The sequence below is a fragment of the Paroedura picta genome, chromosome 3 (assembly GCF_049243985.1).
Source record: "Paroedura picta isolate Pp20150507F chromosome 3, Ppicta_v3.0, whole genome shotgun sequence".
NCBI classification, from domain to species: Eukaryota; Metazoa; Chordata; class Lepidosauria; order Squamata; family Gekkonidae; genus Paroedura; species Paroedura picta.
The window spans coordinates 15,426,100-15,443,666 of record NC_135371.1 but is presented as its reverse complement, the minus strand read 5'-3'; the positions used below and the strand labels follow the sequence as shown (position 1 = coordinate 15,443,666).

The 17,567-nt window shown below is 49.6% G+C and overlaps 1 protein-coding gene across 3 annotated transcripts in view; it reads right to left on the bottom strand.

Annotated features, from left to right (window-relative positions):
- Positions 1 to 17,567, bottom strand: part of CPNE9 (copine family member 9) — a 66,845-nt gene that overhangs the window by 9,898 nt on the left and 39,380 nt on the right. For 2 of the 3 annotated variants that reach the window (XM_077324844.1, XM_077324845.1), the window contains exons 7-15: positions 16,768 to 16,831; positions 12,752 to 12,855; positions 10,704 to 10,808; positions 10,386 to 10,427; positions 6,816 to 6,891; positions 4,208 to 4,261; positions 1,937 to 1,998; positions 1,503 to 1,549; positions 420 to 601 (exon numbers count right to left, since the gene is read on the bottom strand). In XM_077324844.1, the coding sequence (XP_077180959.1) occupies positions 420 to 601; positions 1,503 to 1,549; positions 1,937 to 1,998; positions 4,208 to 4,261; positions 6,816 to 6,891; positions 10,386 to 10,427; positions 10,704 to 10,808; positions 12,752 to 12,855; positions 16,768 to 16,831 (736 nt within the window). Of the gene's footprint in view, positions 1 to 419; positions 602 to 1,249; positions 1,471 to 1,502; positions 1,550 to 1,936; positions 1,999 to 4,207; positions 4,262 to 6,815; positions 6,892 to 10,385; positions 10,428 to 10,703; positions 10,809 to 12,751; positions 12,856 to 16,767; positions 16,832 to 17,567 lie in introns of those variants that run through there. The other variant, XM_077324846.1, reaches the window with a different exon arrangement.

The following is a 17,567-nucleotide window of genomic DNA, read 5'->3' as shown; positions in this document are numbered from 1 at the left end:
TCTTTTTTTTCATACACATGGAAACCACATGCTGGCAAAGGGAATTGTAATCCATGGACTTCTGGAGAGCCACAATCTGGCCAGCTCTGCTCTAGGCAAGCGCTGGCTACCTTGACTGACCCCATTTTCAGGATCTAACATAGGCAGTCTTTAAGCAAAGGTTGGATACAGACTTTTCTTGGATGCTTTAGGATGCTTTGGGCTGATCCTGCGTTGAGCAGGGGGTTGGACTAGATGGCCTGTCTGGCCCCTTCCAACTCTATGATTCTATGATTCTATAATGAGAGGCCTTTCCCAGGCTTGTTACTTGAGCTCTTTTAAAATGATGGTGTCAGGAAGTGAACTTGGGACCAAATGTACGCCCACCACCTGTTCAACCCCTGCATCCCCTCCCCTTGCCAGGTCAAGCCCTTACCTACCAAAGGGAACTGGTGGGACACCTTGCCGTCGGGTGGGACTTTGGCTCCGAAGCCGTAGGCAGGGAACAGCTTGTCGCTGTCGTAATCCTGGATGATCTCGCCAACCGCCTTCAGCGCCATGGCGTAGGAGCTGAGCTGGTACGGGCTCATGTAGTGGAGGGAGGTGGGCTGCGAGGGATTCCCTGTGCAAAGGAAAGTAAAACAGTCCAGCGGCACTTTTCCCATCGGTTTATTTCAGCAGCACCATGTGTGGGTTGGAGGTCACCTGTGAGGTTCTGGGAACCTTACATGCCCCTTGTCATTCTGCCTTCCCACCTGCAGTCCACTCAGGAAAAACAACCAAACAACAGATACTCCTTTGACTTTTCCCTCAGACCCCCGCAGACCTCGATGATTCCCACTGGAGCTCCCTCTAACCTTTCTCTCCAGCCATTTCCTCTCAGTGACCCCATATTTTTCCCCCTCAGCTCCCCTGAGGGTGGGTAGATGTCCTCCTTCTCAAAGGTCAATCCTCTCTTATGAGATCTGCCCTCTGAAATATCTGGGCCCTGCTTCTGTCCACCAAAACCGGCCGAAGCTTTTAAAAACAAGCCAACTTTTGGAAACCGTTTGAGTGACAGGCTGTCACTCAAGGAAGGAAGCTCTGCAGGCTGCCTCAGACACAGCTGGCAGTATCGTGAAGTGTATTTCTATTCAAATTACAGTAATTATGTGTGAATCTGTGTCTATGCTTGTTAATTTGCATAAACAAATCTTGCTGAAAATCTGTCCCCTTCTCCTTTTTCTCTTTTGGTCATCCATGGATGGTTCACCGTAGGTCTATTCCTCACCTCCAGTACAACGGGACGGAAGCCTCTCACACGTGCACACGCTCACACTCGAACACATGCGCGCACAGACACAATTCCAGAGTGGTTTCCTACTCCCAGAGTGTTGGAAGGGAAGCCCTGCCTCAAGCCCAGAGGTAGCGGCTTAAAGGTCTCTGCTTCTGGCCAAGGGTCCTTGGCTGCTTGGTTACCGGTAGCTAAGCTGTCACCCGGTTCACCCGGTTCCCATAGCGACTCACTGGTGTGCTGCACTCACCGTTGGAGGCCGTGAAATCAATGGCGACTGTGAAATTCAACTGTGTCCTAGGGGGTGGGGTAGAGAAGAGAGAAAGAGAAAGAGAGAGAAAGGGATGCCGCCATCCCTGCAAGTCCCCTAAGACCCTCTCAGATGTCTCCTCCCTTGCGAGCCCACCCTGTCTATATCACCAACTGCACAGGGTCTCCCCGTCAGGAGCCTAAAGCCTGAACAGGCCCTCTCCACCTGCCACTATTCCCTCAGAACATCTCCCCGGGCACAGAATGCCTCAAATGCTGTTTTGTTTTGCCACCCAGCCTGTGGCCAAAGCCCCCCCCCCTCAGCCAGCTTTCTTTGGCCTCCCTCCCTCAGAAGCCCTGAAGGAGGCTGGCCCAAGAATGGGGGTGCAGAGAGCCAGGGACCCCGGAAGCAGCAAGGCCTCGTCACTGACGCACCCGCCTCGGATGTAATCGACAAAGGTGAATTCGGACTGCACCGTAAACGAAAGGAGGGTCACCTGGAGAGAAAGAGAGAGACGATTTCTTGTGAGGGATGGTGGGCAAGATAGTCATGGATGGGGAGGCCACTTTGGTGTCAGCGTTAACAGAAGTGGTTGTTCCAAAGGGATTTCTTAAAACAGGTTGTTTTTGTTTATTTGTTTGGGGGTGGGTTGGGGAAGGGGATTTTGACTTCCTGTTACCAGAAGCAAATTGGTTCCATTTCCATGGCAGAAACTTGCAAAGGATGTATTACATTATGGTAAAGCGTCCACCCCTCCCTTCCCCCAGCCCTCCTTTCCTCCCCTGCAGTGGCTGCCTCTCCCTTGCTTCCCTATCCCTCCAGGAAGACTAGCTTTTCTTCTGTTTCCTCCTTCCTCAGAACAGCAGCTTTCAAACAGAACCCCCACCCTGCCAAAGGAAGGCAGCCTTTGGTGCCATCCGGAGATACTGGGCCCTATAGCTCTGCTGGTCTGTCTGTCTCCTAGGCCTATTCTGCACACAACAGATAATGCACATTCATTGCATTTTAGAAGTAGATTTTCCTGTTCCGCACGGAAAAATCCAGCTGCCAAAGTGCATTATCCTGTGTGTGCAGAATGGGCCCCAGTCATGTTAAAATGTGACCCTGCATCAGACTACTGAGCACACAGTGTCAGGCATAACGTGGTCACATAGGAGCAGTGGGTTCTCAATTCCTGCCTGTGAGGTGCTGGATTAGGATCAGGGCCACGGTGGGTGGAGGTTGGAGCATTCTTCTCGCACCCACAATTTTCCCAGCCTGAATCAGTTCTGGGGGTGCAGCGGGACCTGTCGGGGAAACCCACATGTTTGTTTGCACTGCAAGCAGTCTTGGATCATGCAGGAGGCCCGATAGAAAAGTTTTAATAAGTAAAACTAAATACAATCTCAAATAGCACCCTGGGCTTGTTTTAGGCTGGGGAGAGAAGGAAGACGCCCCTCTCCCACAGGCCCTGTTGTCTTGATGGGAAGCACATGCACAGGAATTGAGGAGAACCCACAACTCAAGGGTGATTGTGTTAGGTCTGAATTGGAGATGACAGTTCCCTAGAATTATAGCTCATCTCCAGGCAATAGAGATTAACTCCTCTGGAGAAAGTGGCTGCTTTGGAGGGTGGACTCCATAGTCTTCTACTCCACGGAGGTCCCTCCCCACCCTAAATCCCGCCCCACTCCAACCCCAAAGTCTCCAGATATTTCCCAATCCAGAGCTGGCAACCCTACATATGATACAGGGTGGGGACCCAGACTCAACCCACATTCTAGTCTGTTCCACATAATATATTTCTGGTAAGGCCTTGGGGGAGGAGCGTGTCTCATGGCTTAAGTGCCACTCAGCGCTTAACACCCACTCAGGGCAGCTGTCCCACCCCTGAGGGCCTCCTCCTCCAACCAGCTTGCCTGTCTGTCCAGCGGCCAGCCAATCGCCTTCCGTCCCCCACCCCTGACCACCCCTCCTCCTTCCACTCCCCTTTGAGTCTCAGAGGCTGCAGATCCCTGCTGTGTGAGAGCTGCCCCCTGCTGGTGAGTTTCCTTCCTGGGGACCTCCAACCTGCAGCCTTTCCTGGGGGGAGAGGTCATCTGCAGAGTTCTTCCACCCCCACCCCACAATCTAGCACCCGTTGTATTCCTGAATGCAACCGGCTTGGCCCCCAGTTTAGTATATTTTGATGCCAGAACAGCAGCTCAGATTAAACCTGTGTGCTCATACTGAACTTTTATATGAACACATTAATTTATATAACGGTTTTACTATTTGTGCTTCATATGAAATATGTTCTGCTCTGACTAACCAGGATTAACTACCACATCTTGATTAGGTGCCTACAACCACTATAAAACCAATCAGAATCTCCACTCTATTCCTTTTGTATCACTGTTCCATCCCCCTGATTTTGAGCACAATAGGATGCTAAGAGTTACAAGTTAATGGGATGGTAAGAGTTACAACCTAATCAGAGAACCTGGAGTATGCCTCCTTATTTCACTCCTCCCTACATGGTTCCATGAGGAAGGCTGTTCCAGTACCATTTTACAGGTAGGAAAACCGAGGCTTGCCGAACAGTGTGTTACAACTGTGGATGTGCACTATCAACCCACATCTTGTTGGTTCAAGCCAAGCATTTCTGAAAAGGGACAATATTTGGCTCTCAAGTAACGGAGGGAGGGGCAGCAGGAAGGAGGGGGGGGGAATGATCTCATACTCACTGTCCCCGAGTTAACGTATTTCTTTTTCTTGCATTTCTTCCTAGGATTCAAAACCTAGTGTTGGAGCAGAAAGGACAGCTGAGTCTTCTCTAGTCCTGAGTTACAGTCATCATTTTACTTACTTATTGACTTACTTACATTTATATACTGGCCTCCCCTGCAGCTCAGGGCAGTTTATCGTGAAAGTCATGGAGTCATACAAAGTACGTCGTCATTGAGAACATATAATATTTCTAACAGTAAAGCTCATAACAATCAAATGTTTAACATCTAACATTTAATTATGCCATCATGATTTTACAGCTCGCTATTTTATGTTGTTTCAGGGCTGTGGTTTGAGTGGATGAGCGATAGGGTTGTGGGTGTCCTGCATAGTGCAGGGGGTTGGACTAGATGACCCAGGAGGTACCTTCCAACTCTGTTATTCTATGATTCTATGATTCTATGATTCTGTGATTCTATGATTCTATGACACACCCGCCTACGAGACTACACTACTCTGTAGTACCTGCAGTTTTTTATATCTAAGGGGAAGAAAAATGTATTTTCAAGTCACAATACCTTAACATTACATCATGGGCTCATACATAATATTGTACATAATGCCCTGGCTCTCATTGAGTGCACGTGTGTTCCTTAACCACAAAACCATTCCTACTAGATGGTGGAAACCTTCTTATATCACAGATCCTGACCATCTGCAAGAAGATCTGCTTGGAAAGAACAGAATTGCTGCATATTCCTCTTTCTACCCATCCCATTTTCATCCTCTTCAGTTCTTCCAGGGCCTATTCTGCACACATAGGATAATGCACTTTCAATACACTTTAGAAATATATTTTCCTGTTCTGCACAGGAAAATCCAGCTGCCAAAGCATATTGAAAATCCATTATCCTATATGTGCGGAATGGGCCCAGGCCTCCTGTAGTTTTTTGCTTGGACAAAAGTCAGGCTCCCGTCTTGCATTTGAGATTCTCTAAGGGCTTCTCTTTGTCCCTTTGAATCTGCTGCCTTCCCATTTTAAAAACAATCTGCATAACAACTGATATCTCCAATAGCCAATCAGAAGCCTTGCCGGGCAAAAGCCCAATCTGGCCCCACTCACTACCCCAAAACACTTGGTGGGTGCCAGAAAAGGTGATCATGGGCATTTGGGTGCCCACTGGCACCATACTGGGGACCCCCGTGGTACCTCTTGTATATCTGCCTCAATGTTCCACGTCAGACACCTCAATCCTGCCAGGATTTCAGCTATGGCACAGTGCTTAGCCTGCCAGACGAAGAGGCCTGACTTCTTTTCCCCACACTTCTAGGAAATCTTGTTGGGTGACTTTGGTCCTATTCTCTCAACCTAACCTACCACACAGGGCTGTTGTGAGAATAAAACAGAGAAAAACAGAACAACGTCATAAGCCACTTCGTATCCCTACTGGGAAATTTTGCCCTAGCATCTGGCCACTACTTCAAGGCTGAATCCTCAACTTTCCCAAACTGCTTAGTCAAAGGAGGACAGCATCTCCAGCCCCTGTTTGCAGATCTGGCTGGCTCATTGGATTCAGGCTTGACTTTGCTGCAAGGCACACCCTGTGTTTTGGCAGGCAGAAGAGTCACTCATGATCCGCACATTCATCAGTACCTGGGAGTGCTTTGCTAGTTACCTCAATTACGCTGCTTTTATTAAACTGGGCAACATCACCCAAAGTGGCGATAATAGCCAACTGAAGCCACGTGACTCAGGGTGGGTTTGTCTTAAATACCAAACGGCAGAGGGAGAGGAATGAGGCATCGGTAGCCAGCATGTAGCAAAGCCTCTCTTAACTTTTTTTTACACTTGAGAAACCCCTGAAACATTCTTCAGGCTTTGAGAAACCACAGAAGTGGCACGATCGTGCAGAATATAGTTGGGAAGCAGAGCTGTGGACACGCCCACCCATGGCCCTTCTCCTCTCCACCCCCTTCAGGTCCATCTCAGGCAATTGTGGGGGAGGGCTGACATGACCACATACGGTCGTAGTACCCCATAAATCCTTAACAAATTTAAAAAAACATATTAAAATTAATTAACTCCCACCCATTCAGGAAACCCTGCCAGGGCTATCAAGAAACCCCAGGGTTTCCCAAAACTAATACCTGGAGAGTAAAGCCTGGGGTGAGAGTTGCCCATTGGGTAGAAAATAAACCCCGACAGATCGGCATCTGTGCCTTTAAAAAGACATTTAATATGCAGTGGAGCTTTTTACAACACAGAGGCAAATTGTTGAAAGGAACCTCCTGGGTCATCTAGTCCAACCCCCTGCACTCTGCACAAAGTTACACCATGCCTAAGCAAATGGCCCCACACCCTTAGTAGGTGACTTTAAGAAAGTCTTTCCGGAGGACTGAAGAGGTTGCAATAATGAAGAGGGATGTGGGGAAACTCTGAACATGCTCTGTCTACAGATGGGCCGATAGAGGCCTTGCTTTTTAAAAAAGACACATGCGAGTCTTGGGTCGGACACATGCATGTGATTCCACACTCAACACCGGACACGCTAATTCAAAATACCATCTCGGCTGGGCAAGGAATGAGGCTCGACGATCGTGAGTTTTCATTTTGGCGGTGCTCACCTCATACACGGTGAACTGACTCTGGGCGCGGGAGAGCTCCCTGTAGCTTGTAGCAAACTCTCCGATGAAATCATGGCTGTGGAGGGGGAAAGGAAGGCAAAGGAAGAAGCAGAGGTAGTCCATCATTGCCAGTGCAATCTGAACCCGTAGCAAGGCTTAGCTAGCGAACATAAATAACGTGAGCTTTGAGTGTAAGCCCAGCATTTCAAGAACCCAGGCTTCTCTCTTAGTCAATCTGAACTGTTTGCTCTACTTCTCACTTCTTTCTCAAAGGGCCAAACTGCATGTGCTGAGTTGCCGTTTGCCGGGCCTGAATGCTAAGCCTCCAGTCACATGCTACCTTGATGAGAACCAGTTTCCAAAGACTGTGGGACCCTGGTTTGTATTCAGACTGCTAGGTGGTGTTTTCCCTAACCCAAAACTGTCCAATCTGCCCCATCAGAGGACGGCACATGCACCGATTGGCTCCTCAGGGCAAATAGGGCTTGCTCTGGGCCATTTCATTTTGGTGCAGGAGGAAGACCAAAATACCTTCACCATGCATGCAAAAATCCCAATCCAAATTGGGCAGCATGCACCTGGGAAGTGGGAAATTCAGGTACCCGTCTGGTGGCCGAGCCTGAGGGAGGGCCTGGGGGATATTGCTTCAGGATTCCTCCCGAGGAGAAAGCTAGCATGGGAGAAAGTGAACCGGATTAAAACTTTTCTCACCATCAAGAGCAGTTTGAATGAGACATCCTTGCCAGGAGCCAAAGGCCAATGGACTAAGCAGGGCCTCCCATTGTAGTGGGGATCGCAATGACCTCTGGGTATTTGCAGTCATAGACTGAGTCTGTCCACCCTCCCTCCTTCCCCTCCGCAAGGGGGAGCCATGGTTTCTCCATTTTGTCCCTTCCTCCACAGGCTGGCGGAAGACCTGTCTGCCCCAGGTCACTGTTTGCTCACTTGTCTGAGCAAGAAATGATGGCTATTAGGATCAGCAGCTGCCAGCCAGTGGGGGAAATCCATGAGTGAGCAACAGCTGTTACTCTGAGCCTGCACAGCTGTTTTTTTTGCCCAGCACCTGAGGGAGAAATCTGGGAGGGGAGGGCACTGCAGGGCATCTTGCTACAACAGACCCTGCTTCTGGCTTTTGCAGCATCTTAAAAAGTGGATGATCGTTTCCTTCCTCCTACCCCTTGGTAGCGGGACAGCGCAGTGTGTCCCCTCATTTTTGCAGGGTGCATTGATGCAGCTCAGAGAGCCTATTTTCCATTGGGCCTTAAAAGCTGAGGCATTCGAGCTCTTCACTATTATCGTGACTTGAAACGGCAAAGCGTCTTACAGCACCTTAAAAACCAGGACATTTATGAAGGCATCAGCTTTCATGAGAGGACCTTGAAAGCCGGGGAATGGGAGACATGAAAGTGCTGCAAAGAACAAGGGAAGATGTCCTCAGGGAACCTGTGCTGCAAATGTACATTTCACTTTTGCCTGAGGATACCCCCGCCTGCCATCCAGCGCTTGCTGTGGCTTATCTGAAAGATTTTGTTCATTTATGCTCGAGACATAAAGAACCCTTGGTTCCTAAGCCGGTTAGGCTCTCTAACAGTTTGTAAACATCATATGTACCTCACCCCCCAACTCATCCTGAGAGGCAGGTTCAGGCCTCTCAGCCCCAAATTCTTCCAGCTCATTCCAGGCTTTGTTCTGAGGTATCTTGGTATTCTTGCTTTCAGAAAAACTCCCAGAAGCTATCTAGAACAGGGAGACTCTGGTCTTGTGACCGCAACTAGAGGAAGAGTAACTGAGGCCTAATTGTGGCCTGTTCTCTTAGCTGGCTGTTATCCTTAATACTTAGTGGCTCTTATATATATATTTGCGCAGAGCCATGGTGGGCGGAGCGTGTCTGGACTCAATTATTGGCCAGACATGCTTCTTGGGCCAATCAGGCTGTGCAGCGCTCCGACAGCCTCACCAGCAAACAAAGCCTGGTTGCCAAGGGGAGCGGACCTGCAGCGTGCTGGCCCAACTGCTGCTCGCCTCCCTGCACTCAAGGGCAGATATGTGGCATGCTGGCCCGACATGGCTGCCCTTTCCACAGTGGTCCCGAACCTGTGGTCCGCGGCCCGGTGCCAGGCCGCGAAGGCCAGGGCGCCGGGCCGCGGGTCCCTCTCCCCGCCCCCCCGCAGTAAAAAACTTCCCAGGCCGCAAGCTTGTGGCCCAGGAAGCTTCTTACTGCGGGAGGGGAGAGGAAATCAAGGCCGCACCGCGCATCACGCATGCGCGGCCCGGCCGCGCATGTGCACATGTGCGCTACGCGGTAGTTGCCCTGCCGGTCCCCAGCCGAAAAAAGGTTGGGGACCACTGCCCTTTCCAAATGCCCTTGGACCCCCCTGCCCTCTGGGATGACCAGCCGCACTGCCACGTGTGTGGCCCAAAGCTAGGCCAGCTGTGGCCATGGTAAGGGGCCCACTTCTAGTGCCCGTTGCATTCCTGGCTGCAACGGACTTTCTGGCTAGTATTCCAATAAAGACAGTTTTTTTATGACCAATGCTGGCTCCAGCATTAAACATTTCCCTTCCTACAGATATAAGACATTCAATATAAAATACTATCTATATTATTTTGCTGTAACCTGAATGGCCCAGGCTAGCCTGATCTCATCAAACCTAAAACACTAAGCAGGCTTGGGCCTAGTTAGTAATTGGATGGGAGATCACCATGAAAGTCCAGGGTCGCTAAGCAGAGGCAGGCAATTTCAAACCAGCTCTGAATGTCTCTTGCCTTAAATCAGCTGTGACTTGACCCCACTTAAGACCTGTACCACAAATAATTCTGCCGTGCGCTCAAGGCTGGAAGTGTTTTCCTGACTGATCTATTTAGATAAGGCCTGCCAGTTTCGGCCAGCAGATTATCTAACAACAGCTTGAATGGATCCATAGCTGAGAATTGCTTCTAGCTGCTGCCCGGACTTCTGAACGATATTTTCCCATCATAGCCTGGGACCTGAGCCAAATATTATGCCAAAGCAGGTGGTAGAATTCTTGAGCCTTCCCCACCTGCAGCTCCTGCGGCAGGTGATGATATTTCTTAAGGTTCTCCTGTGTAGAAAACTATGATATTGAAGGGAGAGAGGTTTGTTGTGACCCTTTTTCAGAAGTTGTGGTTTGTGTCCTGGGAGGTTTTTAGACAGGGGAGTATTAAAAGATACAATTTTGTCTTTATCTAATGCAGTGGTACTATCTGAACCAGCCTTTCTCAACTTTTTGGCCATTGACTTCAAGAAACCCTAGAAGTTTTTGACTTCAAGAAATGGTGCAATCGTGCAGAATATGGAAGCATAGCTGTGTACACACCCACCAGGGTCCCCTTCCCAACCCCTCCAGGCCCATCACTGGCCATTTTGGGCGTCATTTCACCCGATAAATGTTTAACCATTTTTAAAAATATATAATTAATTCCCACCCATTCAGAAAACCCTTCCCGGGCCATTAAGAAACCCTGGTTGAGAAAGCCTACCGCCTCTTTCTGCATAAAGGCTCCCCCTAAGGAAGAGAGAAGATTCTAGACCACGAAGAATCACCTCACCTGCCATCTCGATCCCAGTCATACACGTCAATTTTCACTGTCCTGAAACACAAGAAAGAAACAGAAGGAAAGAAAAGATGGGTTTTGTGGAAAGGTTTCCAACTTGGGGATCATTTTAACCCTTCGGTTAAAAATTAGGAATGCTAGTGACAACAGTGTGGATAGCCAGCCCATGTTGATAGCCACCAGTGAGGTGGGCATGTCCCCCAAACAGAAGGGCCACAGTGTTCTCCTCCAAATGGTGGCTCCTCCTTAGGCCTGACCCTCATCCTCTGGGCTGTCTTCCAGAGTCTCCCATACCGACTTCCAGGCTCTGACCTGTCATAGTCCCCGTTGCATAGGGCACGCACAGGGATGGAGAACGGCTGCCATACTGGATTCAGGTTGTTCTTCACCACCTCTGTCTTGTGGCAGATGGTGAACCTGGAAGCAGAAAGAGGTCATGGCAAGCGGGCACAGAAACAGAGCATGAGAAACAAGCGCTGCTAACTCGGGCTGTTAGCAAGGAACACTCCGGTGGGGCATGGGACTGCCACAAAATAAGGTTTCTGGACAGCTCAGGCAAGCCCGGTCGCAGAAGCTAAATACGGCCAGCCCTGGCTAGGACTTGGAGGGACACTAGGGCCGTGATGTGGGGGCAAGAAATGGCAAGCCACCTCTGAACTACTTTTGCCTGGCTGCTAGGCAATCTTAGGTGCTCCTGGCTACATTACATACATGCCATAAGAGAAATAATCTATCCATTGTTCTTTTAATATTTGTGAAAAAGCCGGGGGGGGGGGGTGGAATGGTCTGGGGTGTCTGAGTTGGAATAGGGCCAATCAGGGTGCGGCCAGCTTGCTCCCGTCCTACCTCCCTGGACGCTATCCACTTTGCTCTCAGACGCTGCAGGAGCCAGCGCCTGAGAGAGAGACATAGAGACACAGAGAGCCCTGCCAAACTGCTAACGATTACCTGCTATGGCTACTGCTGAGAGAGAGACAGAGAGACAGAGAGAGCCACCCCAAACTGCAAAGAAGCCCTCATTCCCTGCTACAAACCAGCCCTGATTACCTCCTATGGCTCCTGCTGTGACTGAGACAGTGAGACACAGAGAGAGAGAGAGAAAGAGAGAGATCTGTGCCTGCCGGTGTCCCCTTGGTCCTAGCACCCATTTAATTCCTGGTTGCAATGGGCTTCCTTGCTAGTAATACATAATAACCATCTGTGTAAAAATATTTGAACCAATCTAGCAGCACTAAGCTAAGTATTGATACCCTTGGATGTCTGGGGACCCGAAGTGGAATTGCTATGCACCTCTTTGTGGCTGCACAACTACTGTGGAGTACGGATCAGAACTGTGAGTAGGGTTACCAACTCTGGCCTGTGAAATACTTGGAGATTTTGTAGGGGGGGCCTGGGAAAGGAAGGGTTTGGGAAGTAGTAGGACCTCAATGGAGTATAATGCTATGGAGCCATTCTCTCCAAGGAAACTGATTTCTGTAACCTGGAGATCAGATCTAACTCCAGGTCCCACCTGGAGGCTGGCAACGCTCCCTGTGAAGCCTGCCAATATAATTCAGTGTACCCCTCCAAAGAGTCTTGCGCTGGGCAAAGGGTATGAGAAGCCAGAGAGAATCCGTGGGGCAGGCAGAATTACAGACCCGACGACACAGCTGCTTGCTTGAGAGCCGACTTGACGCAGTGGTGAAGAGGGGCAGCCTCTAACCTGGAGAACCAAGTCTGAGTCCCTGTTCCTCTGCATACAGACATCTGGATGACCTTGGCCTAGACACAGTTTCGCTCAGCTCTCTGAGCCCCATCTACTTCACATTGTTGTGGGGAGAGGGAGGACAGGCAATTGTAAGCTATGCTGGGACTGCGTAGTTAAAAGCAGGGTATAAAAAAACAGCTGTTCTTCTTCTTCTTCTGGTGAATGTGTGTGTGAATGAAGGGGATCCAGATACTAGGAAGGAAATGGCATGCTTATCTCTGGGACCATGTTTGCCAATGGGCCATGGATTGTCAACATCTAGATAGCACCTTGAGATCTCCTGCTGTTAAAGCTGATCTCCAGACAACCAAGTTTGGTTCCCTCAGAGAAAATGATTGCTTTGGAGCGGGGACTGTATGGCAGGGGTGGCCAAACTGTGGCTCTCCAGAGGTCTATGGGACTACAATTCCCACAAGCCCCTGTGGGGCTTGTGGGAATTGTAGTCCCATAGGCCTCTGGAGAGCCACAGTTTGGCCATCCCTTCTCTATTGCATTGTATCCCACTGAGGTCCCTTCCCGAACACCACCCTCCCCAGACTCCACCCCCCAAATCTCTAGGTATTTTCCTGGCTGGGTGTCATGGTGGTCTTGAAGGGGGGCATTTCTCGCGTACGTGCCATCCTCGTTGCTGCGGTAGAAGACGAGGAAGGGGTCGGATTTGCCGAAGAAATCCTTCTTGTCAAGCTTGTTGGCGCACAGCTGCATGGTGATGATGTCCTGGAAGCGAAAGGCTAGATCAGATCAAGGGGAAGGGGTTATGCTGAAGAGAGAGGATCGAGAACAGTAATGTACAGTGCGAGAGGCTGGGGGAGACGGACAAAGCCAGGGAGGAGGGGAGGGGGAGCTTAGCACCAGGGGACTTCCTTGGCAAGTGGACAGATCGTAAGTAAGGGAGAAGATAGGTACGGAGGCGTAAAGCTGATCAAAGTGGGCTTTATAGCTCATAATGAGGTTGACCAAAGAAAGGTGGGCTGAAAGGCACTCTACCAGGGTGGTGTAGTTGTCAGCATTTGGGAATTCAATGACAGAGAACAAGGAGAAAAGGGTGGGGAGGAGCTGAGCATGACAGGAGCAGCTAGGATGCATACGGCAGCTCCACCATGAGGAATCTGGAGAAGTCAAGGTCCTTGGGCATTCCGCCAGCCGAATGGCATAATACTAAATATAATCGTGCCTCCTGGCCCCTCCTCACCCTTTCCCTGTCTCGCTCTTCTCTGCCACCTTTTCATGCTTCCCACCCTCCACGTCTCCTCCTTGAAATGGCGGAAGAGAGCAATGAGATTTATACATGACTCTCTTCTGCCTGTCAATCAAGCCAAGCAGCCAATCCCCTTTCTTCATGCTTTAAAGGTCTCACAATGCCCGCTAATTTTTTTAAATGCATACTTCCCCGTTGCTATGCCTACGCATCTAATCATAGTACTTTTTGAACCCCCCCCCCTTCCTGAGTGGAGGATGTAGCTGGCTGTTTACTGCCCAGACATTGCATGTTGGCAACATCATATGCAGGAGCCAGAATATAACGACAACAAAAGGTAAGCATTTAACTATTTTTAACGGGTGCGGAAATCCCCCCTATTTCCAATTGTGGAGATGGTCTCCGAGACTTGGGGCCTTTCATTCCAGGCCAGGGAACCAGCCAAGTCAACTGTGCCTGGTGTGGCTCTGGATAAGCATCACAACAGGGACACATTTGCCCAGCATTTCTTTGAGATAGCAGTTTAAAGGCAATGTTTCATTATTAGGTCTCTCTTTAACCGAGAGAGCTGCTCACCGTTCCCTACCCCTAGAGGAAAACCTCCTATTAAACGCTGGATGTAAAAGGGGGGTGGAGGGAGGAATCCAAAAGGAAGAAACACAATCCGTCCTGCTTTCATGTCAGATGAATACTCCCGGAATTGCTATTACATCAAAGCCTGTGCAGCTCAGGAGAGTCGATACTTCAGGGGCTTACAGCCCAAGTTTTCCATCATCTCTTCCCATCTTGCGCAGATTGTTTAATATTACAGAACTGAACAACCATTTCCATTAAATAAAAAAACAACCACGCTCCTCCCCAGTGAGAGATTCCATACAACAGGTTGCCAAGAGGAGGTGAAATTCATCCCCCTCCCTCTAGAAAGCAGACTGGCTCCAGACTGAAAACTGGATCAGATTCAAGGTTCTTATCTGTAAAGCCCTAAACCAAGGGTAGTCAAACTGCAGCCCTCCAGATGTCCATGGACTTCAATTCCCATTTGCTGGTAGGGGCTCATGGGAATTGTAGTCCATAGACATCTGGAGGGCCAAAGTTTGACTACCCCTGCCCTAAACGGTCTGGAAGCATAGTAGCTAGAGGACCACTTTTTTCACCATGTCCCCAAAAGAATGCTGAGATCCAGCCAAAAACATTTTCTTAGGATCCCAAGCCCCAGTGAAATTAAATTGGTCTCAGCAAGGGCCACGGCCTTCTCAGCCCTGGCCCCAGTCTGGTGGGACACTTTGCCCAATGAGATCAGGGCCCTGTGGGACCTTAACCACTTTGGCAGGTTCTGCCAAGCACAGCTGTTCTGCCAGGCTTAGGGTTAAATTCTGTCCCTGTCCAAAATCCATCCAACCAACCCAACAGAGGGCATATATGAACCCCACTCGTTTTTGCCAGGGAAAAGGAGGCGGCTTCAAGTCATTTTCAATTCAATTTTAGAATTTTTAGAAGTGAACAACAAATTCTTACTGTGGATATTTAGGGTCTGTGTTTTAACTGATGGGACCCACCCTGAGCCTTCAGGTAAGGTCAAAATATAAATAAAATAAATTTTCCTGCTTGGTATTGTTCCCAGCCCAGGTAATAAGCACATTGCCTGGCATGGAACAGACTCAGTACCGAAGAAGAAGAAGAAGAAGAAGAAGAAGAAGAAGAAGAAGAAGAAGAAGAAGAAGAAGAAGAAGAAGAAGAAGAAGAGTTGGTTCTTATATGCCACTTTTCTCTCCTCGAACGAGTCTCAAAGCGGCTTACAATCGCCTTCCCTTTCCTCTCCCCACAGCAGACACCCTGTGAGGGAGGTGAGGCTGAGAGAGCCCTGAGTTTACTGCTCAGTCAGAACAGCTCTATCAGTGCTGTGACAAGCCCAAGGTCACCCAGCTGGCTGCCTGTGGGGGAGAACAGAATCAAACCCGCACTCCTAACCACTACACCAAGCTGGCTCTCTGGACATTCACATCCATTCACTGCCAACAGCCATCACCTGAGAGCTATACAAACTGTTCTTTCTCCAAGGAGCTCAGAGCAGCTTAGACCAGGGGTAGGGCCTTTTTGGTCCTGGCCCTTGCCTGGTGGAACATGCTCCCAGAAGAGATGTGAGCCCTGCCAGAGCTCATTGAGTTCCCTGGTGCCTGCAAGACAGAGGACTTCTGCTGGGCATTTGGTTGAGGCTGGGTCCCAAGGAACATCTAAGAACCTCCCTCCCTCCCATCACACTCCAGATGAGAGATGTATTTCTGATTGGGCCGGGAGCAAGAAAGATGGTGACTGCTGCTCTTGATGGATGTTAAGTAACTTATATTTATTGCTTTTATTGTATTACTCGTTTTAAATGGTTGTACACCTCCCCGAGATGGCTGTGCTGTGACGTTCTATAAATCCAATAATAACAATAATCATCGTAATATGTGGCTTCCCAGAAATCTCTTATCCAGGCAGCTTGCAGGCCAGCTACTGAGGCTGGATAACTGGGGCTCCAACGTACCATTCAAAAAATACTATCGGCAAACGTTCTTAGCCATCCATTCATATGAAATGCAAAGTTTGACCCGGATGGAGCAAAGCCTCATGAAATTGGCTTGGGTGGGAGTTTTAGAAAGCAGAACTGAAGAGCAATGGTTGTATACTTTAGGATGCTTAGGGCTAATCCTGCGTTGAGCAGGGGGTTGGACTAGATGGCCTGTATGGCCCCTTCCAACTCTATGATTCTATGATTCTATTCTATGATTCTATGATTCTATACCTTGTCCAGCCCCGGATCTCTGCCATTGGCAGACGTATGACTGCAGCCTAATACTAAATGCAGCTACTGGGAACACTAGGATGGGAGGTGAGTTTCCTCCAGGCCAGGCTGGATTCTGGAGATTTTTGGTCTGGGGGCAGGAATCACTTGGGCATGAAACTGGGGTCACTGTGGGCGGGCAGGTAGTTGTGAGTGTCCTGCACTGTGCAGGGGGTTGGACTAGATGACCCTGGAGGTCCCTTCAAACTCTACGACTCTATGATTCTAGGGCCAGGAATGACTCTTGTCCCAAAATGCCATGTGAACCCTTCAGGCTCGGATGCCCTTGTAAAAACAGCAGTCATGGCTCCAAAATCTCATGCCTCTTCAGTTGCAGTGTCTCCACCCCCTGCTACAGTTACCCCAGAAAGGCTCCTTGTGGACATATTCGGTGAGGAATTTTACCCCCTCCCCACATATCTTCCATTTCTTTCCCGGCTCCCCTTTGCATGACTGATCTCAGTAAAAAGGCCTTCTTCTAAACTAACCAGACAGGGCTGCACAAAGCTCAGGCCAATCTCTCCATTGGGCATGGGTGTGCTGACCTTGTTCTTGTTCCACATCCCCCCCCCCCAAGACCCCTACAAGTCTGTGGAAGGACACTCACCCGACAATTGCTGAGCTCTTCGGCAGACAGCACGATGGTCCCACACTTCTTCCCTGGGACCCCCCTGGAGAGAGAGAGACGGAGAGAAACAGAGAGACTTAGTGCTAGTTCAGAGGAGCTCACCTACTCTTGGTGGCCAGCCGAAATCATCCTTCTTCTTCTCTTTCTCCAAGGAACTTAAGGCAAGGCGCACGATCCTTTCCTCCCCCTTTCAGCCTCGTGAACCCAACTCATAGCCGAACACCAGAGTGGAGACTAACCATAAAAGCAGGGGTAGTCAACCTGTGGCCCTCCAGATGTCCGTGGACTACAATTCCCATGAGCTCCTGCCAGCAAATGCTGGCAGGAGCTCATGGGAATTGTAGTCCACGGACATCTGGAGGGCCACAGTTTGACTACCCCTGCTTTAAACGCTTCTTCATCACCCAGAACATCTCCAAACGCTGGAAGGTGACTTCAAGCTTCCCTCCTGGACCAGTTTTGCCAGGTGAAACTTCTCCGTTGGGGCTATTCCCCCGCCCCACAGACACACACGCACCCCACAGCCATTTCCATTGGCAAAAACAGCACAGGAGAGAAACATGAAGTCTCTCTCAACTCTGATATTTGACTATAAGTTGGGTTGGGCCCCCTTCTCCAAAGAAACATCAAACATAATGGGTGTTTGGGTCCAGAGATTAGCTGCATGATAACAGGTCAGTCTCTGTGGTGGGTCCAGTCCTCTGGAAAGGCCTCCCCGAAATAACTAATCTAACTAATTTGCATTAGCTGCTTCCACTCATGGAAGAGGGGAAGGGCAA